This window comes from Convolutriloba macropyga, chromosome 7, assembly GCF_964194025.1.
Source record: "Convolutriloba macropyga chromosome 7, txConMacr16.3, whole genome shotgun sequence".
NCBI lineage: Eukaryota > Metazoa > Xenacoelomorpha > Acoela > Convolutidae > Convolutriloba > Convolutriloba macropyga.
Window position 1 is genome coordinate 65,273,958 of NC_134474.1, and position 25,293 is coordinate 65,299,250.

Genomic DNA, 25,293 nt, shown 5'->3' on the forward strand with positions numbered 1-25,293 from the left:
CTCAAACGAAGTTTGTACCAATTATATTAGTCCTGTCTTCTTTTTCAGTTCAATTTCAGTGCTCTTAGAGCCTTTCAGCTCTGTTTCAGCTCAAACTGTTTTGGAGACTTATACTTATGGTGTGAAGGGCGGTTCTTAGAGGTTGAAGATACCCCCACTGTTGACCCCCCCCCCCCCTATTGCCCCCACCCCCCCCAACCGCTGTTGCCCCCCACCCCAGTGTTGCCCCCCCTCTATCAACCCCCTGTGCACCCTTACCCCTCTCTCTCTCTCTCCCATTGCTAGCTACTGACGAACAGCCGCTTGCTAAAAACGCAATTTTATACTGTTTTGCAATTTTTTCAAGCTTTTTGAAAAGTTATTGACATTTTTTGTTTTTTTTTCAGCCCTAGGTGTCAAGGAGCCTCCTCTAGGGTTTGATAATAGGTTACTGCATTGTTTCTAGTGGTAATGGAATGGTTTCAACATTTTAACATCACGAATTTTTGCAATTTTTTGACAAAACGTGCAATTTTTTCGAATTTTTTGACATTTTTTCCTTATTCAGGTCTTTCCAGACCCAGGGGCTAAAGAACATCCTATGGGGTTTGATAATAAGTTACTGACAAATTTTTAACGGTCATGGAATAGTTTTTCAACTTTTTAATGTCACAAATTTAAGCATTTTTTTTGTTTAAACTTGCTTTTTTTCAAGTTTTTTTGAAATTTTTTGTCGGTTTTTAGATTTTTTTAGCCTTAAGAGCCAAGGAACCTCCTATAGGTTTTGAAGATAGTTTACTGAATAGTTTCTAGATTAACAAGGAATGACTTGCAAGATTTTAACATCACAAATTTTAGCATATTTTTGATTAATAGCCGCACAGCGATAGCTGGGGCTATTATTGGCCTTCTCTTGGTTTTTTTCGTCATCATGATTTTTGTTACGACCATATGACGTCACAGCCACTTTTTGTTCGTTCGTTCATGCAATTTTAACTGAATTGCATGTGTGACGTCATTTTTCGCTCTTAGTGGAGCGAGTTTTTTTGTTCATGCGCGTGATTAAATTTTTGGTCACTCTTGACTTACTTCACTCTCAAAAATGACTTCCTCGTTTTGAAATTGACTTTTGTTTACTTTAATTCAAAGAGATAAGGTCAAATGGGTGTGTGTCGCTCTAAATGAAGGTTATTTGAGATCAGCTAATAGAGGCAGCAATAACTTATACCGATTTTTAATCAAAATATAACAGATCAGCCTCCAATGAAAAGACGAATTTTTTTGGTCTGTCTTTTACTGTTTTTTTTTAGACTGCCGATCGACGAATCTATTGCGGCTATTTTCTGGCAAGCTGCCACCTATGTTATTTGCCATTTTTTCCAATTTTTTTAAAACATTTATAGTCATTCAGATTTTTCGAGCCTCAGGGGTAAAAAAAGCCTCCGTTGGGGTTGTTATAAGTTGTTAGAAAATTTTTGTTGGTCATGGATTGATTTTCAACTTTTTAATATCACATTTTTTGGCATTTTTTTTTACAAAACTTGCAATTTTAAAATTTTTGAAATTTTCCGTCATTTTTTTTAGGTTTCTGTAGTCTCAAGAACCACGGAATTCCCTGTAGTGTTTGATAATATGTTACTGCATAGTTTTTAGACGTAATGGAATGTTCGTCAAGATTTTAATATCACGAATTTAAGTAATTTTTAAAAATATTTGCAGTTTTTTCATGTTTTTATTTTTTTCCGGCAAAAGAGGCCCTAGTGCCTCCTCCAAGTTTTGATAATAAGCTGTTAATGATTTCGAGAGTTAATGGGTTTGTGATCAACATTTTTTATGACTCCAGTTTTAGTAATATTTGGATAAAAATTAAACTTTTCAAATTTTTATGTTCCAAGCGTATGGATCTTCGAGCCAGTGAAACTATTTCAAACTGTTTTGGAGACTTATACTTATGGTGTGAAGGGCGGTTCTTAGAGGTTGAAGACCCATCCACCGTTGAGGCGTCACGAATTGTTTGCTTTATTAATAGCTGCAAAGTGATAGCTGGGTCTATTATTATCCTTCTCTTGGTTTCTACGACTCGAAGAGGACTAGAGAGCAAACTTTACGAAAACAATAATTGCTTTTAAATACTGATACTGCAAGTTGCCAACTACTCGGATCCACTTGAATCCACAATCGCCGAAAAGACCTAGACTTATTCATTGATGAGAAAACCCAATATTCATTATCTCTCAATACCAACCTCGTGCAGCCAGACAACTCGTGACATCGGACACTAATAGTCTTCATGAATTATGTTATTTGTCTTCATGAATTACAAGTGTATTGGATTTTCTCGGTTTTTGTAGTTCTTTTGTCCTTTTTTTATTTTGTTGCATTAATGAATTTAGAGGTTTTTGTTCATACCTAGTGGTTTTATGTATTTGACACGGCTCGTTTTGAAAAGTTTAGCTTTTTTGTTGCCGGTTTTTTAATTTCTCACATAGTGTCGTTAATGATTGGTCTCATTGGCCCTTTCATTAATAGTTTTTCGGGCTAATCTAGTTTCTAATCAAAAGTTACGGTTTTATTGACGTCGAGATAACTTGTTTTCAAAAATTATCAGTGATTAACGACGTTTGTTACAATTTTATCAGTCTTGTGATCTTTTCAGCAATTTTTTTGCTGGCCTGATTTTTTGTTTGACCGTTTTGACTTTTTTCCTCATAATCAGGATGGATGGTAAAGCCCGGAGATCATTACGTGGCTGAACTGCACTCTTAGAGCCTTTCGCCTTAATAGTCTCGAACTATGCAATTCAACAAAAGTGATTTGAGGAGACATTTTCATGGCCTGAAGGACACCTCCCCCTCAGTCACCCCCCCCCCCCACTCCACCCCCAACCAACACTCCTCTCCTCCACCTGGTTGTTAAAACGCCCCTCTGGCCACGCCTTTCCAAAGCTACCCCCGTCGCTTGACCCCCAATCCGCAGTCATCCCTAGAACCCAGCTGGCTACTACCGAAGCCAACCGCTTGCCTGTCTTTGACTGGAATTTGCCCGGTTTAGTTAGTTATGTTTTTATTTTACGAGTACCCGTAGTTATTTTGTTGTTTTGTATCAGTCGAACTAATAACAGGTCTCCAGGCTCTAATGTGCATTGTTTGAATGTAATTAATTGTTTTAATTCGTAGCGAAGAATTTTCACGACTTGGACATGACTTTTGGATGATTTTTGAATTTTGTCCGTATTTGAATTGTTTTTTGTTCTTTTGCTTAGTCATTAATTATATGTCTGATTTTCTCTCTAATTAGGCATAATGAATTTCAAAGAGTTTCAGCTGTTGCTAGTAATTTTGATGATTAACTGTTGATTGAATGTGACATTTTTGAACTTGATTATTGCCTGTGTTTGTTGCTACATTTGTATCGCCGTCGCAAATTGTTTTCAAAGTTAAATGCGTTCTCTTTATGTATGATGAGATTGATGTTGAAGATTTCAAGTTTTTCTTGGTGTTCCTTGACTTTGATTTCTTGACTTTGATGCAAATTATTTCCAATGAAATCGTAGTTAGACTTTGTTCCGAGTTTTTTATGGTCATTTTATTTTTTCATTGTGTTTTCTACAAATCGGTGTCTGCTGCCCAGACTCCAATTTGTAAAATGTCTTTCGAAGTTGACCTTGCTGATTGAATATTATAGCTCCGATAACCAAAGAAATAATATTGTTTACTTGCTCTCAAACGAAGTTTGTAGCAATTATTTTAGTCCTGTCGATCTTATTTTTATCAAAAGCCACCGTCGGCCTCTCAAACGGCTATTATTTATGCGCTCTCTTTTTTAATTTGCTTTACCTTTGATCACGTTTTTCGTTTTACATAAGTCACGACTTTCACGTTTGACTTCTGACTTACCTCACTCACTGTTTCAACTGAATGGTTTTAAATCCATTCATGCAATGAATTACGCAAGATAGTGAATACAATCAAGGTCAAAAGAGCAAAATCAAAAGAGAAGGGATAAACCGATAAAGCCCGTTCATTAAGTCATTGAGAATTGGGCTATCAAGGCTCATTAGAGTGTTTGCTAGCTGACATTGGCATTAAGCTTATTAGCTTTCAGTTTAGAAGCTGAATTAATTGTAGTTTTAGAATAAACTGAAGCTGCACGCCGAATTAGGACACTTTTTGACACTGAAAAAAAATAGAAAAAAAATTCGCCAATTTATCTCTTTTTTTCTTTCTCTGTTTCAATCCCGATGTGCGATTAAGTATCCAAGCCGTTATCGCTTGGTGGTTAAGATGAGACTGCTGTCCTTGAGTCCCAGGGATTAAACCCGTGTGGGGCAGGATTTTTTTTTACTTTTGTTATCAAAAGCGAGATAAAATGGTAACGCCCGAGTGCATAAAGTTCTCTTAGAGCCTTTAAGCGAACTAGACTCTAAGTAAGCGTTCAATCAAATCGTTTTCGGGAAGAAATTTATGTTGTGAAGGGAAGTTAGAGTTTGACCCTCATCGGCCAACTTTCACCCTCTAATCTCTATCCCTGCACATCTTTCTAGCCGTAACCCAGCGAGCATGTATTACGGGTGGAATAGGCCCATGTATTTTTGATTAGATTTTCAGCTTCCACGGGTTGCATCGTGTGCAAAATCACGATTATTTTTCCTATATTTTGAGAGCTTTTTTAATTGCTCTGGAACGAACTTTGAAGCAGTTATTGTAAACGTGTTAGTTTTTTTACCATTCATGAGGATTATCAGTACTCTACGGTCTTTACGACTCGAAGAGTAATGAAATTCTAATGTTTTTTTTTACTGAGGCAAGTTTGTTCATGACATGTACTTTTGACTTTTCGAGCGTTCACTTCTGTTCTAGAAAGTCGACTTCTGTTTTCCAACATTGGAATTTAACAGTATTTTAGGTACTACTACATAGAAATTATGAACTGGTAATACTCAAGGTTAGAAGGTCTTTCCGAGAAATTTTGATCCCATTTAAATCCCTCATACCTTTCCTCCGAACCTATCTACACATGCGTACACCACCGATTTATCTTATCACCCCCAGACCCACATTACTAATTTGGTTTTTCTAACTATATATTGCATTGTTTGTGTTTAATAGCCGCCCTCATCTTCTCAGCCGGCTATTATTGCGAACGTATTTTTTTTTACTTCGTCGAACTTTTTTTCGCTTTACCATTTTGCCGCTTTTTTGACATTTTGCGTGAAATCTTTTTGACTTCTCTAGGCTAGTTTCTCTCTTCTCTCATTCTGCTAAAATTGAATTTGAACATCAGTTGCTAAGCAAAGTTGCTAAAAAAATCAAAGTCAGAGATAGAAACGGGATAAACCCATAAAGCCCATTTTTAGATGCCCGGTACTTGAACTTAGTTCTCATAAGTTTTGGTTACTATCTATAATGCTTATTGGTATTGATGCTAGACCCTGTAGCCTCTCACTGAGAGACAGGAGTATGTTCAACTACGAAATGACATCAAAATAAATCGCACTTAAAAATGCTTTTGTACAAATATCAATTTTTGTTGATTTTTTCTTTTCTTTCAATCCCAATAGAGTTATGGGAATCAACGGCGGCTATTTTCCGGCAATCTGCCGGGTATGTTTCTTGTTTGATATTTCTGATATAAGTACGGTTAATTGGAAAAATTTTTATTGCTCGTTTTTGTTTAGCTGGAGCAAGTTTGTTCACGATTTGAATTTTGGATTCTTTCTGTTCGGCTTCTGTTTTTGAACATTGGACTACAGCAGTGGCTTAGTTTGTAATATATATTAATTAGGAACTGCTTGTAGTATTCAAAGTGAAGAGGTCATTTCGAGTATTTTTGATACCACTGAAGTCACTCTTACCTCTCTAACCTACATCCCTTCAACCCCCAAAAATCGATTGTTTCTATCTATACATTGCGTTGTTTGTTTTTCCTTCTTAGTATTTCTGAATTAGGTAGTGTTAATTTAAAGAATTTTTATTACACGACTCTTCGAGTCGTTTCCGGTATACTACCGGTTATGTTTTTAATGACAAATTATTGCTTAACCGTCTTTGCGCTCTTGTTCTACAACGTTTTTTACTGAACATTTTTTCAGACATAAATTCTTCGTTTTTGAGTGATATAGATTGCTCTCGTTCTGAAATCAAGTTCGTATCTAATAGCGATTTTGACCGAAAGGAAATGTAGGTCATTGTATCTGAGTGGTTACGTTAGCAGACTGCTATCTTGGAGATTGTGGGTTCGAACACCTGTGGGGAGTTTTTCTGCACCCATAAAAATATCTGAGCTACACTTTAGTCGGTTTATGTTCTCTGTTGACGTTAGTTGTATTATTTAGGAATGGATGTCCTCCCTGATGATGTGCCAGGGTAGCTTTCCCTTCTCATCCTCAGTTGGACAGCTGTTGGAACAGAAGAGTGTGGAAAAACTAATGGAGCACAAATCCAGAGAGTGCAACAACCTCTATCTCGAGATCAAAGAGGTCATTTTCAATGTCTTTTAATTGTCTGCAGTTTTGACTAGTTGACTTACAGTTGAGTCGTATCTGTTCTTCTTGGTTTTAGTTAATAAATGTTTGCAATAAATGTTTGTTTCATTTGGATAAAATTTAAGTTGAATTTTCTGCTCATTTTTAATAGCCGCCCTTATCTTCACAGCCGGCTATTATAGCGCTCCTATTTTTTACAATCCAAAAATTGTATTGTATTGGTGCTCTGTCTTTTTTAATTTTTGTAAGATGTTTTCACACCTGTTTTCATGACTTTGAGCTTTCAAAACGGGATAAACAGGTAAATCTCAGCGGGCATCAAGTTTCATTAGAGGCACGTGTTTAGTAGTCCCTCAAGTACTCAGAGTGGTGAAGCTACTGGGAATGCCGTAATTCAAGGTTAAAAGGTCATTTTTGGGAGTTTTTGAGCCTAAAATAATGAAATTTTTAGCACTTTTTCGTCATTTTTTGGATTTTTTGTTAGACCAGTCTGAAATTGAGGTTTATTAAAGTTGATAAAAGTCCTTTGCAAGACGTAATTGCTTTTTACGGCCACTTTAAGCGCTATATCTATTGCTACTCTAAACATAAACACGGTAAATTATACTAATTTTTTCAAATTGTTTGAAAATTTTTGTTATTTTTTGAATTGTTTCAGACTTTGATGTCAAAAAGCTCCTCTGGGGTTTAATAATAGTTTATTACATAGTTTCTATTGGTAATGAAGTGGTTTTAAACATTTTATCTTCATGAATTTTACCAATATTTTTAAATCGAACTTGTTTTTTTTTTAAATTTTCTGACATTTATTGTCATTATTCAAGTTTTCCAGCCCCAGGGAGCAAGAAGCCTCATCTAGGGTTTGCTAATAGTTTACTGAAAATATTTTTTGGTCATGGAATGGTATTCAACATTTTAATATGTTATCAATTTTTTGATTACGTTGCAATTTTTTTCTTTAAATTTTTGAAATTTTTTTTCAGTGGCCAGGGAACCTCCTATAGGGTTTGCTAGTATGTTACTACATAGTTTCTAGGGGCAATAAAATAGTTTCCAATTTTTTTATTTTGCAATTGTAGGGAATTTTTTAAATAAAGCTTGCAATTTAAAATTTTCGATTGTTTTCAAGTTTTTCGAATTTTGTCATTCTCTGAGTTTAACTATCTTTACTGGCCAACGAAACTTGTTAAATGTTGTAGACGGTTTACAAAACAGAACTACAGAGTAAAAAAATGTTTTGACCTTTTTTATAGCCCTATTTTAGGAAATATTCTTTAAATTTTCTCTTAATTTCTTGATGCATTTGTTATATTTGTCCAGTTTATCTACTTTTAGTGGCAGATTCATCTCTTTCAAGGTATTTGCGTGAGTTAATGAGTATTTTGAAATGAGTCATATATGGCCTTCAAGTTAAAAGCTTCAAGGGTTTTAGCAATGATCGTTTTTTTGGTTGGTTTGTTTGATTCTTTTAGTTTCTTGAGATTTTGTCTTGTTGGCTGGGATTGTTCAGTTGATCTGCTGGTCAGGTTCATTAGGTCTGTCTTTCATTCAATTACTTGGATTGTATTTCAGGACTTGTCCTGCTGTGTTTTTTTACTTCGTCAAACTTTTTTCGCTTTACCCAGTTTGCCGCTTTTTCGACATTTTACGTGAAATCTTTTTGACTTCTCTAGGCTAGTTTCACTCTTCTGTCATTCTGCTCAAAGTCCTTTTAAACAGCAGCTGCTCAGCAAAGCAATTCAAAATGAACAGAGTCAGTATAAAAAATCAAATTCAGAAATGGAAACGGGATAAACCCATAAAGCCTATTTTTAGATGCCCGGTACTTGAATTTTGTTCTCATTACTTTTAGTTACTATCTATAATGCTTATTGGTATTGATACTAGACCCTGTAGCCTCTCACTGAGAGACAGGAGTATGTTCAATTACGAAATGACATCAAACTAAATCGCACTTAAAAATATTTTTATATAAAAATCAATTTTTGTTGATATTTTCTTTTCTTTCAATCCCAATAGAGTTATGGGAATCAACGGCGGCTATTTTCCGGCAATCTGCCGGGTGTGTTTTTAAATGTGCTAGCTGATCTTTTACCTGTTTTTTGTGCATATTTTGAGATACATAAAGTCTCGTTTCTTGTTTCAATTGTTGTCAGTTGCAGTATTTATTGCTATATCTTTATCAAATGCAGATGTTTTGAGATCATTTTATAAAACAGAAGACACTGTCAATATAAAAAGAAGTAATCTTAGGTGTTGGACGTGGTGAGTCCGAAGGTGTACAGCTGGATGCCTCCTGCTCAGCAGTTGTTCATCCTCATCCAGCTAGATGACATCCCATATGCCAAGACATGCTCCCTCGACCAGATCAGAAGCCAGTGGTGCACATTCCAGAAGTTCTGCTTCAAGTCAGTATCTTTGCCACATTTAGTTTGTCACATCTGACCCTCCGCTCCCCCCCCCTCGAAAAAAAGCTACCCAGTGAAAACAAACCAATGCGTTTTATTGAATGTTGGTTTGTATAGACTAATAAGAGAGAGAGAGAGACTACACGTTAAAATTCTGAAAAATTGATAGACAAATTTTAATTATCACATGGTAAAGAAGTCCCTTAATTAAAACGGATTACTGTTGATTAATCTTAGATGAATTTGTTCGGCGGCCTAAGACTCAAATGTCCTTTAGAATTCGATTCAAATAATTCAATGGTTTTGATTGATGGTGTTGTTTCAGAAAGTTGCCCTCGGAACTGAAGACAGTGCGACTAGTTCTCATGTCATCCAAAGCGAAAAAAGGCAGCCAAGACCTAGGTTTGTTCAGTCTTTTGTTTGTTCAGTCTTTTGTATGACCTTATCTGGTAGCAGATTTGAGGTACTGCGCAATTCACTCCGAGTTCTTGCAAGGCTAAAAAAAACCTGTTTTGATAATCATTTTGCTCTTACAGTGCTTAAATAAATGGGAAATGCATTGACTTTTTAATTTTCAATTTCAGCTTGGATTTTGTAAATGACACTACGTTTTTAAGCATGAGCAAGAATTATGCTTCTTTGAATTTAAATGAATATTAAAAAAGATGTTTAGAAAGATGGAAAAATTTTTTTGTGTAAATTTTCAGACAGCTTTTTTTTGTTTATATGTTGAAATGTTCATAAAAGGCTGTGGCGTGATCAGTCTACAACAACTACCCAAGAACGTGTTACACTGTGCCAAGTACAGCCTAACCCCAGTGTTGCGCAATCTGCCCGGCAGTGGGGGAGGGGGTGGTGGGGGCAGCACCACCACTTGTGGGGGAGGAGGAGGGGGATACAGCTCCACCCTTCCCCCCACTCACATGGGCACTGTCAGGTGCGAGATATTCCTCAAACACCTCACCATCCTACCCGAGGAGATGTACGCCAACTTGCAACAGGTCAGGCTACACACATGGAATCTGCTTTAACATTGAGCTGAAGGTCACTTAAGATTGCTCGGATCTCATCTGTTAAGGCCAATGGTTTTTTTACGCTAAATAAAAAACTATATGTTAGACAGCTCGTTTCCATAGCACGCGGACTTGTGGTCGTAAGAATCATTTGCCCACTACAATTTACTCTATCATCTCTCTAGATCAATAAATGACTCCTATAGAATGTTGGCTGCTTATTATAGCTGCGAAGCTGTAAGCTGAGAGGAGCCATATTGCGGTGCTTTTGTCTTTACAATTCAAAGAATTTTTAATAGCCGCCCTCATCTTCTCAGCCGGCTATTATAGCGCTCCTATTTTTTTTTACAATTCAAAGAATTTGAATTGTATTGGGGCGCTGTCTTTTTTTTTACGACTCGAAGAGGAGTATTGGAGAAGTCCTTTTTTTAATCAATTTTGTTGGAGTGATTTTTGAAGCGGGGAAACGCGTGAAAAAATTTGGAGTGATTTTGGTGCTGAACAAAAGTGAAGAGCGGAGCGAAAAGAGAGTGGTTTTTGTTCATACCGCTGTTTTTGAGAGAGCGAGAAATTGATGTGTGAAAAAAATTTCTCTAAGCGAGCGAAATTTTTTTGTACACGTGCGGCTTTTAAAAGCAGTTTTTTTTGCAACTTTTGATGGTTTTGAGGTTTGATTATGATACTGTATTAGTTTTAGGCTTGTTTTGATAGGAATTGAAGGTTTCAAGTAGTAAGTTTTGAGTTTAATGCTTATTTGGAGTTTAGCTTGTTTTTGATCGGTTTTGCTGATTTTTAGACAAAATTTAATGATTTTTTGCCTGTTTTTTTTTGTTTTAATGCTTCAAGTGGGATTTGAATAGAAGCTTTTTACTTAAGGAATATTCAGTTACCAATTGACTTAGTTATCAAGTTTTTTTTGGTATAAATCATTTTTTCGGAAAATTGACAGAAAAATTGAGAAATTTCAAACCTTTTTTGTTTTTTTGCAGTTTTTCTTTTTTTTAATCTTAGGCAAGTGTCTTAGCCTATTATGACTTGCCCATTGTTTTGCGGGCTTTTCATTCCTCTAATTGCAAAGGAACATTTTTTGGCTTTATATTTTCTCGTACTATTTAAAAAAAGTCATTCAGTTTTTCTAGTTTTTTTTGTTCAATTTGTTTTTGAATGCCGTTTCTGTTCCTTATTTTTTATGGCATTTTTGGAGGTTCGGGATTCACAATACTTGTTTCCGGAAATCTTCAGGCTATTCTTCCGGAATTCTCCCTCGAGTCGTTTCCGGAATTTTTCCGGCTCTGTTTTTAAGAACTGTTCACACATTTTCATGATTTTTTAAGTCAAGTTGTACTGACTTTGGTCACGCCAAAACAGGAAGTGGAGCGAGAAAGCAAGTGGTTTTGCGCCGTGATTTTTTTCGCTCTAACTTTAAAGTATAGTGAGAAAACGGTGTTTGATAAAAAATTCGCTTTCTCGGTGGTGGTTTTTTGTTCACATGCGGCAATTTCACTTTGATTTTTACTGTTTTTTCAATTTTCTGGATCGCATTTTTTCTAATTAGTTTTCCCAATCCATTCATAGTTTATTCTAAGCCTAGTTTCTTTTCGACCAGATTTCCATTTCGCTAGTGGTTTTTTGTTCATATACGGCATTTTGACATTTTTTTAAAATATTTTTGATCTAATTTTTTAGAAATGGTTTTCCCAGTTCACTCATAGACCATTCTAGGTCTAATTTGCTGTTTAGTCAATGAAAATTTTTTGAATTGTACGTCAGTACTTGTCCTGCTATGCTTTTTTACTTCGTCGAAGAAAAAAGTGTTTCGCTTTACCTCATTTTGCCACTTCAACATTTTGCGTGAAATTTTTTTGACTTCTCTAGGCTAATTTCTCTCTTCTCTCATTCTGCTAAAAGTGATTTTGAACATCATTTGCTCAGCAAAGCAGTTTGAAATGAACAGAGTCATCAGAAATAGAAACCGGATAAAGCCCAATTTTAGATGCCCGCTATTTGAACGTCGTTCCCATAAGTCTTAGTTACCATCTCTAATGCTTTTTGATATTGATAGTAGCCACTCTAGCCTCTCTCTAAGAAACAGAAATATGTTCAACTAAGAAATGCCATCAAAATAAAATGAACTTGAGAAATGTTTTTGTACAAAAGTTTTTTTCATTATCTTCTATTCTTTCAATCCCAATCATGCCTATTGGAATCAACGGCGGTTATTTTCCGACAATCTGCGGGTATGTTTACCATTCAAAGAGTTTGAATTATATTGGGGCGCTTTCATTTTCAAGATCTTTTCACACATTTTCATAATTTTTGAAATTGGAGTACTGATTTTGGTCACGACGAAACAGGAAGTTGATCGAAAAAACGAGTTGTTTTGCGGCGTGAAATTTATTTGCTCTAAGTTTTATTTAGAATGATTAAAGCACGGTGTTTGATTTGAACGAAAGTTTGCCCAATCCATTCATCGTTCATTCTTGGCCTTGTTTCTTTTTTGAAACAATTTTCCATTTCTCGTTATTGGTTTTTGGTTCACATGCGGCATTTTGAAATTGGTTTTGTTTTTTTTTTTAGTTTTTTTTAAATAATTTTTTATGAAATTGTTTTCCAATTTACGCATAGTCAGTTCTAGGTCTAGTTTTTTGTTTAGTCAATGAAAATTCTTTGAATTGTTTTTCAGGACTTGTCCTGCTATGCTTTTTACATTTCAGGGAGTTTGAATTTTATTGGGGTGCTGTCTTTTTTTAAGATCTGTTCACACATTTCATGGTTTTTGAAGTCAAATTGGAGTAGTGATTTTGGTCACGCCGAAACATGAAGTGGAGTGAAAAAGCAAGTGGCTTTGCGGCGTGAATTTTTCTCGCTCTAATTTTAAATTATAGTGAGAAAAGGGTGTTTGAACAAAAATTCGCTTTCTCGCTGGTGGTGTTTTGTTTACATGCGGCAATTTCACTTTGATTTTTACAGTTATTCGAATTTTTGGATCGGATTTTTTTTCTATATGGTTTTTCCATTCCATTCATCGTTCATTATAGGCCTAATTCTTTATTTTAACCAAATTTCCATTTCTCGCTAGTCGTTTTTTATTACATGCTGCATTTTAACTTTGATTTTGTTTTTTTTTTAAATGTTTTGATCTGATTTTTTTAATAAATGGTGTTGCCAGTGCACTCATAGTCCCTAATATGTCTAGTATTTTGTTTAGTCAACTTAAAATTCTTGGAATTGTACGTCAGGAATTGCGCGCGTGACGTCATTTATCACTCTCGTGGTTAGATTTTGATCATACGTGACTTACTTGACTCAATGAAATGACTTATGCACTTTAAAATTTAAGTTTAATTTGAGTTTGTTTAATGTCAAACGAACTCATATGCGCAGTAAAGGTCCCTAATAAGAGGCTTTTGTAGAATGAATTTTAACAAGTTTTATTAATTTATCCTTGAATGTTTGTTGCCTATCCTTTTGAGTGGCGTCGATTTTCTATTTTGATCTGTATCTGTTTCTATCTCTTTTATACAGCTCTCAAATCTTCTTTCGCAGCTATTCCGGCAATCTGCCAGCTATGTTAATAAGTATAGCCCGAGGTAATTGAGGCTATTACTGATATTTCCGCAGATTTTACGTTCCATGAATTGAACTCTATTGGTGATCAGTCATTTTACGACTGGAAAAGAGTATTGGTTTTATAAAGCCGTTTACAACTTGAAACTTGACTCTTGTTCCACGAGCATTAACATTCAGAGAACATTTAGTTTATTGTCAGGCATCGGTAACATTGAATCAGTTACGTCAAATTTTTGGAAAATTTTGAACCGTTTTAGGTTCAATTATTCACGAACCTAACCCCGCCTACATCCAACCCATCAATAAACTCCTCACTTAATCCTCAAACACAGAAAAGGACAAAAAAGATTCCGCAGTTTGTCTTTCCTTTTTTGCGCATACTTCTTGTCTTTCACCGAAGAGGAAGAAACAACGGCGAGTTGTTAGGTTGAAGATCTGTACCTCAACTTAATTTTCATTTTTGTCAAAAGTTTCTTTGTCTTGCTGTCAGCAATGAGGTTGTGGTTAAATTTTTGCAAGTAAACGCGTTTTTTTATTGGGAAGAACTAAATTTTTAACAGTTACTTCTAATTTAAAGTTATTTTTACAATCTTGGGTTTTTGGACTTCTAACCAGGGCGATTTTTTCTTTATTGAGCTTTTTCTTGCATTGACGAAATAAAGGCATAAGTTACTCTACTGAAATGTGTGAACTGGGAATTTTTAAAGCTGTCATGAATTAAACAAAGGTTTCTCGTAGTTCTCAATTTTTCACATATTTGTTTTGTTGTTTTTGGCGCTTCAGTTAATTGAATCAAAGACGAGAACAATGCTAGTCGATTAACTTTCGTTCATTTTACGTTGTACTTGCTGGTATCCATGCAATTTTTTCACAACCAAAATTTGTGACGGGTGAATTTTTCTTTAAGGAACCGGATAGTATGGTGAAGCATAATTTCTAAGCACGTAATTCACCGAAACTGCTATATTTGGAAACTTTTATTAAATTTTGTGCAGTTCTCATTTTTTAAATCGGTGTTTAATAGCCGCCCTCATCTTCTCAGCCGGCTATTATAGCGCTCCTATTTTTTTACTTCGTCGAATAAAAAAATGTTTCGCTTTACCTCATTTTGCCGCTTTTTCAACATTTTGCGTGAAATCTTTTTGACTTCTCTAGGCTAGTTTCTCTCTTAGTTCATTATGCTAAAAGTGATTTTGAACATCAGTTGCTCAGCAAAGCAATTCAAAATGAACAGAGTCAGTATAAAAATTGAAGTCAGAAATAGAAACGGGATAAACCCATAAAGCCCAATTTTAGATGCCCGCTATTTGAACGTCGTTCCTACAAGTCTTATTTACCATCTCTAATGCTTATTGTTATTGATAATAGCCCCTGTAGCCTCTCTCTATGAAACAGAAGTATGTTCAACTACGAAATGCCATCAAAATAAATCGGACTTAAAAAATGTTTTTGTACAAAATTCTTTTTTTTTCAATATCTTCTGTCATTTCAATCCCAATCATACTTATTGGAATCAACGGCGGCTATTTTCCGGCAATCTGCCGGGTATGTTTTTTATCGAGTTTTTATTATTATTGGCCACAAACCTCTTTCAGGGCTTGTGCGTGGGTTATGAGGTATAAATAAAGGGATCAAATTTTGTCTTTGGGGTTAAATCTTGAAGAGTTTTAGCAATGAGAATATATTTGTTTACTTAGTTTGATTATTTTAGTTTCTCAACTTTTTGATTTTTTTTTTGTGTTTTTGGCTGGCATTGGTCAATTGATGTGCTGGTCAGGTAGAGTACTTCTAAGTCTTTCATTCAATTTTTTGGATTGTATATCAGGACTTGTCCTGCTGTTTTTTTGTTTCGTCGTCTGACACTCTTTTTTCGTTTTACATTTTTTCACACCGCAAAGCTGAAAATTTCAAGTATTCTGAAAGACTTCTTCCTCTCACTAACTGTATTTGCGCGCGTGACTCATTTCTCTTTCACTCTAGCAAAAGTTTTATGTCATTTCCGTGATTAGATTTTGATCATACGTGACTTACTTGACTCAATGAAATGACTTATGCACTTTAAAATTTAAGTTTAATTTGAGTTTGTTTAATGTCAAACGAACTCATATGCGCAGTAAAGGTCCCTAATAAGAGGCTTTTGTAGAATGAATTTTAACAAGTTTTATTAATTTATCCTTGAATGTTTGTTGCCTATCCTTTTGAGTGGCGTCGATTTTCTATTTTGATCTGTATCTGTTTCTATCTCTTTTATACAGCTCTCAAATCTTCTTTCGCAGCTATTCCGGCAATCTGCCAGCTATGTTAATAAGTATAGCCCGAGGTAATTGAGGCTATTACTGATATTTCCGCAGATTTTACGTTCCATGAATTGAACTCTATTGGTGATCAGTCATTTTACGACTGGAAAAGAGTATTGGTTTTATAAAGCCGTTTACAACTTGAAACTTGACTCTTGTTCCACGAGCATTAACATTCAGAGAACATTTAGTTTATTGTCAGGCATCGGTAACATTGAATCAGTTACGTCAAATTTTTGGAAAATTTTGAACCGTTTTAGGTTCAATTATTCACGAACCTAACCCCGCCTACATCCAACCCATCAATAAACTCCTCACTTAATCCTCAAACACAGAAAAGGACAAAAAAGATTCCGCAGTTTGTCTTTCCTTTTTTGCGCATACTTCTTGTCTTTCACCGAAGAGGAAGAAACAACGGCGAGTTGTTAGGTTGAAGATCTGTACCTCAACTTAATTTTCATTTTTGTCAAAAGTTTCTTTGTCTTGCTGTCAGCAATGAGGTTGTGGTTAAATTTTTGCAAGTAAACGCGTTTTTTTATTGGGAAGAACTAAATTTTTAACAGTTACTTCTAATTTAAAGTTATTTTTACAATCTTGGGTTTTTGGACTTCTAACCAGGGCGATTTTTTCTTTATTGAGCTTTTTCTTGCATTGACGAAATAAAGGCATAAGTTACTCTACTGAAATGTGTGAACTGGGAATTTTTAAAGCTGTCATGAATTAAACAAAGGTTTCTCGTAGTTCTCAATTTTTCACATATTTGTTTTGTTGTTTTTGGCGCTTCAGTTAATTGAATCAAAGACGAGAACAATGCTAGTCGATTAACTTTCGTTCATTTTACGTTGTACTTGCTGGTATCCATGCAATTTTTTCACAACCAAAATTTGTGACGGGTGAATTTTTCTTTAAGGAACCGGATAGTATGGTGAAGCATAATTTCTAAGCACGTAATTCACCGAAACTGCTATATTTGGAAACTTTTATTAAATTTTGTGCAGTTCTCATTTTTTTAAATCGGTGTTTAATAGCCGCCCTCATCTTCTCAGCCGGCTATTATAGCGCTCCTATTTTTTTTACTTCGTCGAATAAAAAAATGTTTCGCTTTACCTCATTTTGCCGCTTTTTCAACATTTTGCGTGAAATCTTTTTGACTTCTCTAGGCTAGTTTCTCTCTTAGTTCATTATGCTAAAAGTGATTTTGAACATCAGTTGCTCAGCAAAGCAATTCAAAATGAACAGAGTCAGTATAAAAATTGAAGTCAGAAATAGAAACGGGATAAACCCATAAAGCCCAATTTTAGATGCCCGCTATTTGAACGTCGTTCCTACAAGTCTTATTTACCATCACTAATGCTTATTGTTATTGATAATAGCCCCTGTAGCCTCTCTCTATGAAACAGAAGTATGTTCAACTACGAAATGCCATCAAAATAAATCGGACTTAAAAAATGTTTTTGTACAAAATTCTTTTTTTTTCAATATCTTCTGTCATTTCAATCCCAATCATACTTATTGGAATCAACGGCGGCTATTTTCCGGCAATCTGCCGGGTATGTTTTTTATCGAGTTTTTATTATTATTGGCCACAAACCTCTTTCAGGGCTTGTGCGTGGGTTATGAGGTATAAATAAAGGGATCAAATTTTGTCTTTGGGGTTAAATCTTGAAGAGTTTTAGCAATGAGAATATATTTGTTTACTTAGTTTGATTATTTTAGTTTCTCAACTTTTTGATTTTTTTTTGTGTTTTTGGCTGGCATTGGTCAATTGATGTGCTGGTCAGGTAGAGTACTTCTAAGTCTTTCATTCAATTTTTTGGATTGTATATCAGGACTTGTCCTGCTGTTTTTTTGTTTCGTCGTCTGACACTCTTTTTTCGTTTTACATTTTTTCACACCGCAAAGCTGAAAATTTCAAGTATTCTGAAAGACTTCTTCCTCTCACTAACTGTATTTGCGCGCGTGACTCATTTCTCTTTCACTCTAGCAAAAGTTTTATGTCATTTCCGTGATTAGATTTTGATCATACGTGACTTACCTCACTCAATAAAATGACTTTTGCTCTTTAAAGTTTAATTGGATTTAGATTAAGGTCAAAGGAACTCATATCAGCAGATAAAGCCACTAATAAAAAGGCTTTCCCAGTGTAAATAGGGCTTATTAATTTGTTTTTACATAATTTTGAACGGTGTCGATAACTTTTTCAACTTATATTCCTGTTTCTGTTTTTCTGTTTTATATGGCACGCAAGTCTATTTTGCAGCCATTTGGGCAATCTGCCGGCTATGTTTTGTTCATTTTGGGAAACCTTTTTGGTCACATATTGCTGCCCTCCTCAAACTAACCTCCTTCAATTGGGGGAGTTCAGGACAACTGAGTTTATTCAATTCTGAAAAATTTTATAGAATAGTAGAAAACTACCTAACTTAGTAGAAAAATATATATTTTTTAGTTCTATAGGTTTGGTTTTTCATTGATATTTAGAATTTATGCTTCTTCGAAGCACTCGCAGGTATTTTCTTGCACTCTTCTGGCTATATATAGTGGCTTTCTGAATTATTTGACTGAGTAGTGATCATTTTTGCGCGTCTTGGCACGTGCTTAACCGCTCCACTGCTCTTATTCGCTTGTCAAAAGAATAATAAGAACAAGCCACCATAAAACTATCGCTAGTATAGAAGTTGCTCAGAGTAATTTAATGGTACATTGAATTCTATTATACAAAGTCTCATTTTATCAAGGTTTCGTTTCATAAAGTGGGTGTCTTCTCTTAAATTTTGTTTTTTTTTTTTATAGCTGCGAAGCTGTAAGCTGAGCGTAGCTATATTGCGGTGCTCTTGGTTTTTTTTTTTGTTTCGTCGTCTGACGCTTCATTTTCGTTTTACATTTGTTCTAGAACATTCTGTCTCGTCACTGCTTAAGTGGCTTTTTCGCGCTTGATTTCACGCTTTCTGCGTGACCTAAATTGCGGTAATTCAGAAACAGAATCTGTTCCTAAAACAAATTTGATTGTAAGAAACCATATTGTATGGTCCGACAGCCGAGTGGTTAAGGCGACTGGCTGTTAATCCGGAGATCGCCGGTTCGAGACGCGACAGGGAAAATTTTTTTGCACCCAAAAACAACCTCCTTTGAAATAAACTTGTAAGTTTTATAGGTGGCGGCGATAACTATTATCAACTCACTTCTGTATCTTTTTCCATCTGTATTTTACGGCACGCAAGTCTATTTCGCAGCTATTCCGGCAATCTGCCGGCTATGTTTTTCATTGTCATTAGTGCATCGCTAGCCGGAGCATAAAATGCTGCTGTTTTTTGAGAACGATTTAATCGAAGTTAATTAGTTTCGGTTTTAATCGGTTTCAAGTTGTTGAGTTCACCTGTTCGCGTGCAACATATTTTTGTCATTAAAGATTATAATTATGTAACAATGATGTCTGAGAATGTTTTGTCATTTCTATATATAGAGCATGATAAGTATTCAAAATTCAGAGCTCTAATGCAGACACGACTGTCCTTGATTCGACTAGACACTTGTTGTCTGGCGTCGTTAGTTAGAAAGTCGTTTTTAAATATCAACATGTAAAGATTGCAATGAAAGACGGTAGTCTAACTCATGCAGAGAGATTCATGCCTAGTCCTCGGATTTAACTTCCAACTGTTGAGTTCTGGGACTTTAATTGAAAAGTTGGAATAATTATCAACTAAGTCTTGAGCAAGTCTTGTGACTTGAAATAAGTCAGTACTGATTTTTCAACTCAAGGCGTGTATTTCACTGGAGAAGAAGTACCGATCAAGACGTGAAACTGTTTCCTGGAAGCAAGTTTATTGATTAGGGCCTTTTTACAGAGTTAAATCATCGAACTGGCCGAGGACAAGATCGCACGCTCCTTTGTAAAAAAAATCCAATATCGGATTAAACCATAAACTCCAGTTGTGAGTGGAAAGAATAATGTTGACGTCCTCAAAAGAGCTTGATTGTTTTTGTTTGGTCCGCTCTACAGCAAGGTTGTCTGAATTTTGTCTCAATGAAAAGTTCTCTTGGTTGTTTATTACTAGTCGCGTCAGCTTCTCCCAACGGATATTTAGGTGCTTGGTTTTTACAATCCAAAAATTTTCGATTGTATGGTGCGCCTGTCTTATTGTGAGATGTGTTCGGAAATTTTTCGATAACTTTAAAGAACGAGATAAGCTGTTCCAGACCGATGTTTTCAAGTCACGGAGATATTTCCAAGTAACTGTTCGATGCTTGGCAAGAGCTGAGGGAGCTAACATTGTTCAGAAGGCATGAATTCAAGGTAGAAGGTGTTTATCAAAGTATATTTGAGCACAATCTGCTTTTTGGAATTTTGAAACTTGAGGTTGTTCACAGTTCTTAAAGGTCTCATTCAGTTAAACAGTTTTAATTGAAAATTTTTGGAGGTTTTTTTGCAATGGTTATTTTTAATGTCTTAAGCTGTAATGCGTTTTGCATTTTTTCACGTTTTTGGTATTTGCCTATTTCGGTTTTAATTGCTCTCAAACGAAGTTTGACAGAATGTTAGTCGTGCGGTCGTTTTTAATGCGATTTTTTGCTCGACCGATTTTTCATCTGACCCTTTTGAATTTTTGTTCTCAAAACTAAGGACCGTAGGCCATTAAGTTTTAGAGCGTTTTGGTTTACTAGACTCTAAGGAATTCACCGAAACTGTTTCGGAGACATAAATTCATGGTGTGAAGGGCCGTTCTAAGAGTTTGACCCCCAATTGCCAATTGACCAACCCTCAATTCATCTCCCAGCCCTTCACGTAAATCGGCCCCCTACGTGCGCTTGAGAGCAGTCGTTTGAGAGCAATTCGCCTGCAGTTAGTAGGTTAATTGGTCTCAAACGAAGTTTGTAGCAATTATATTAGTCCTGTCGGTCTTTTTATGCCATTTTTCTCCTGACCGATTTTTCGTCTAACGCTCTCGACTTTTCGTCCTAAAAAAACGGGATAGACAGGTAGCACTCAGCGGGCAGTAAGTGCTCTTAGAGCCTTTCAGCTCTGTTTCAGCTCAAACTGTTTTGGAGACTTATACTTATGATGTGAAGGGCGGTTCTTAGATGTTGAAGACCCCCACACTATTGTCCCCACCCCCAAACACGCTGTTGACCCCCACCTCAGTGTTGGCCCCGCCCTCCCCATCAGCTCCCCGGTGCACCCCCCCCCCCCCCCCCCCACGTGTCTATTGAAGAACAACCGATCGCTAAAACACGCAATTTTGTACTAATTTTCACAATTTTTTTCAAGTGTATTGAAAATTGTCAATTTTTCAGCCCTAGTTGTCAAAGAACTTTCTCTAGGAATTAATAATAGGTTACTGTGGTAATAGAATGGTTTTGACATTTGAACTTCACGAATTTTTGCATTTTTGACAAAACGTGCAATTTTTTCAAATTTTTTGACAGTTGTTTTTCCTTATTCAGGTCTTTCGAGAGCCAGGGGCCAGAAAACCTCCTAAGGGGTTCGATAATAAGTTACTGACTAATTTTTATTTGTCATGGAATAGTTTTCAACTATTAAATGTCACAATTTATAGCAATTTTTTGATACTACTTGTTTTTTTCAAGTTTTTTTTTGAAAATTTGTGTTAAGGTTTTTTCAGTCTCAAAGCATATATATAAACCTCTAATGGGGGTATTTGAAGCCCTCTAGCAAATTTCTTAGTTCCTTTTAGACTTTCCCGACTGAAGCAGGCTGAAATAAATTAGAGCTCCAACTAGACGCTCGAGAGCAATTCCTCCAACGTTAGTCGGTTATGTTTGAGTGATCTCAAAAGCGCTCGCTCCTAAGTAAAATTTGTTGGGTAGATAAAAGTCTACATGAGATTGTGTCTTGATACATGTCCTCATAGCCCAGTGGGGAAGGCTGTGAAGCTAGGACTCCTGAGGTTGGGGGTTTGAATCACTCTCGTCGGAGGTTTTTGCACCCATAAACAAAAATTTCTCTAAGCTGCAGTTTCTGAATTAATTTGTCTTGCCTGGCGTTCGAGAGCAATTTGTCCGAAGTTTGTCGGTTTGTCTTTTTTTCAATTTGTCGTAAAAGTTTGCTATAATACGCCCTTATGACTTCACACTCACATCAAATCTGCTTTTTGTTTTTTAATGCAATTTCGGCTTATTTGCGTGTGACGTCTAAATTCTCTCTTATTTGTGCTCATTCGTTAACTGGTAGTTTTGTTCATTCGCGCCGTAAAGATTGTAGTCACACGTTTCCTTCGTCACTTTCGAGAATTGACTTTTCTAACTCCCAGAAATATCTAGATGTTGATAGAGGATCAAGGTTACTCATGTGAGAACGAAGTTTGTAGCAATTATTGTAAATGTGTTTTTATTTAATGGCCGCCAGCCTCTCAACAGGTATCATTGAAGCGCTCTGCCTTTTATTTCGCTTTACCGTTCGATCACGTTTTTAGTTTTACATAAGTCGAGACGCTGACTCCCGACTTCTACCTCCTTCGCTGTTTCAACTGAACGGATTTTTAGATTATTTCACTCATTGAGTTACGCAATTTAGTGAATACTGTCAAGGTCAAAAGAGAAAAAAACGAAAAAAAATATCGACATTCGCTATAGTGGTTGCTAACTGGCATGAGTAATAAGCTCAATAAGCTTTCAGTTTCGAATGTGAATTAAGTTTTTTAGACTTTAACAAACTGCCCGCCAAATCAGAACAGTTAGAAAAAATTATGTCGATTCTTTTCTTTTTTAATTGCGCTCGAACGAAGTTCATAGCAATCATTGTAAACGTGTTGGTATTTTATGCAAATTTTTTGCTTGACCATTTTGCGCTTTTCTTCTAAAACATTCTGTGACTTCTGAAGTGACTTTTCACGCTTTCATTCTTCATTTTCGAGTGATCTCTATTGCTCTCACTCAGAAGAAAAGCTTGTTTATATAAAGTCAGTTGCAGCACAGCAAAATTATGGGGCCAATAGCGAATTCGGCAATGCATATGGATATGAATCGAGAGGTCAGTAGTTCGAATCTCGTTGGGGTCAAACAGTTTTGCACACGCCTTTTGTTCGAGAGCAATTCTTCCTACATTAGTCGGTTTATTTTTTCTTTTTCAATGCTTGTGTGCCATCGGTGGCTATTTTGCTGCTATTTGCCCGCTGTTTTTAACGCTAATTTTTGCTTTACCTTTTCTGCGCTTCTTCTAGAACACTCTTTTGATTTCTTTTCTAGTGAGTTTTTCACACTTCACTTAGTTTTCGCGTTTTCTAAATTGCTATTACTAATTGCCCTGGAAAGAAGTTTGAAGCAGTTTCTGTTAATTTGTGTATCTTTTTGTGAGTGGAAGAGTAAAATTGTTTTTCTACAGTTTTTGTTTAGCTGAAGCAAGTTGTCCATGACTCGAATTTTGAATGTTTCTTTCTATTTTAAAATTTTCCTCCGTTTTTGAATGTTGACTTCGGTTTTGGAACATTGGACTTTAACACTAGCGTTTATTCTAATATATAGTAATTAGAAACGGGGGGTAGTTTTTAAGATGAAAGGGTCATTTTGGGAATGACTCCAAGCCCATCTGAACTACAAATCAACCACCTGCCTATAAAACTCCTCTGACTCGCCCTCCAACTACCTACCACTGCAACCAATTTCTCTAGATCAACCCCCACGACTACGCCCTATATATCGACCCCTGGGCAACTCTCTACCTCCCCTTACACCCACTCTCCAGTGCACATGCCTACCCCCACCCCACCCCTTCCCTGGGCACTACTACCCCACCCCATATAGCTACACCCCTCACGGCCCCATATATCAACCCCCTCCAATTACTTACCTCTACACATATCTAACCCCCTCCAATTACTTACCTCTACACATATCTAACCCCCTCCCCCACGCACACACCTGTCTACGCCCCCTTCCGCATTGCTTACTAAAAATTTGTTGTTTTTAACTATTTATTTGTTTTTAATTTTAATTATTTCGGATGTTTCTGAAATAAATAGTGTTTTTTTTATGGCGAAACATTTGCTTGATTTTTTTTTCTGTTTTTGTTCTCGGACGTTCTTTGACTTTTCAAGTGACTTTTTTCCGCTTCTCATAGGAAATTTAAAGGGCCTGATATCCGGGTGGTTATTGCTTCAGTCGAGGACTCCGGAGGTTGCTTGTTCGAATCCCATTCTGGTTGGATGTTTTTGGCACCCATAGATGCAAAAAGCCTGATAATTATTTAAATTTTTTCATGCATAAACATAAATTATATACGCTACAGCCCTTGAATAAAATTTCCCAGCCTGTCGTTCGAGAACAATTTGTCCGGCGTTAGTCGGTTTATGTTTATCTTGACAGATTTTTTTACTGACGCATTTTGCTTTTCGTCTTCAAAAATGCGATAAACAGCTTAAGCGCGGAAAGCCTTAAGTGGCTTTTCTTATAAAGCGGCTCTCTTAGAGCCTGGTGACTTGCTAGTCTCTAAGTATGGGGATCACCGAAACTGTTTTGCGGAGACCTAATTTTGTGATCTGAAGGGTGGGTCACCACCCCGAAAGCCCCCACCGAAGTCAACCGTTCGTTGGTTGTTTGAGAGCAATTCGCCCGATGTTAGTCAGTTATATTTAATAGCCGCCCTCAGCCGGCTCTTATTGCGCTTCTATTTTTACAATCCAAGCTTCAGGGCCCAGAGAATCCCACTGAAGGTTGGATAGTAGGTTACGGAATAGTTTCTAGTGACAATGGAGTGGTTTTAAACATTTAGATGTCACGAATTTATCAGTTTTTTGGTAAGACTTTTTTCAAGTATTTTCGAGTGTTTCTAACTTTTTCGAGTTTTGTCAGCCTCAGGGGCCAGAAAACCTTCTCTAGTGTCTGATAACTGATTACTTAGTTTTTAGTGGTAATGGAATTGTTTTCAGCATTTTATGTAAGCAATTGTTTAAGTTGTTTGAATTCGTGACACTTAAACAATTTTGTTGCCTCTAATTACTAACAGTAATCAATTATCAGACCATAGAGGCGGTTTTCTGGCTCCTGAGGCTGACAAAACTCGAAAAAGTCAAACAATTTAGAAACACTGAAAAAAAATTGATAAATTCGTGACATTATTAATAAATGTTTAGAACCACTCCATTGTCACTTGAAACTATTCATTAACTATTCAGTTCACGAATTCTCTCAATTTTTTGATAAAGTTTTCAAAATTTGTAATTTTTGAAGATTTTTTGTCTTCTGTTCAGTTTGTTTTTGCCTGCGAACACCTAACTTCCTCTAGGTTTTGATAGTATTTCATTGCAGAGTTGCTAGGGGTGATGGGTTGGTTTTCTACATTTTATCAGGATTTTCTACAATTTTACAATTTTTTAAAATAAAATTTAAAATAAGAAAAAAAACTAAAGTTTTTGTCTTGTATCTTGTTTATCGGTCATTGAGCCAATAAAGCTGTTTATGGCTTGAAATTGGGTTGCTGTGTTGCTTGTTAAGACAACGAAATGGTTCTGAAGGCAATATCACAAATTTGAGCAATACTTGTTTTAAAATTTGCAACTGATTTCATATTTTTGTCATTTGCTAAAGTT

General features: G+C 36.0%; 1 protein-coding gene across 1 annotated transcript in view; it reads left to right on the forward strand.

Moving 5' to 3' along the window:
* Positions 1-25,293, forward strand: part of LOC142343248 (ras GTPase-activating protein 1-like) — a 62,394-nt gene that overhangs the window by 21,353 nt on the left and 15,748 nt on the right. Inside the window, exons 5-8 of the mRNA XM_075395025.1 lie at positions 6,314-6,457; positions 8,717-8,871; positions 9,197-9,273; positions 9,619-9,872. Coding sequence (XP_075251140.1) covers positions 6,314-6,457; positions 8,717-8,871; positions 9,197-9,273; positions 9,619-9,872 — 630 coding nt within the window. The remainder of the gene's footprint in view (positions 1-6,313; positions 6,458-8,716; positions 8,872-9,196; positions 9,274-9,618; positions 9,873-25,293) is intronic.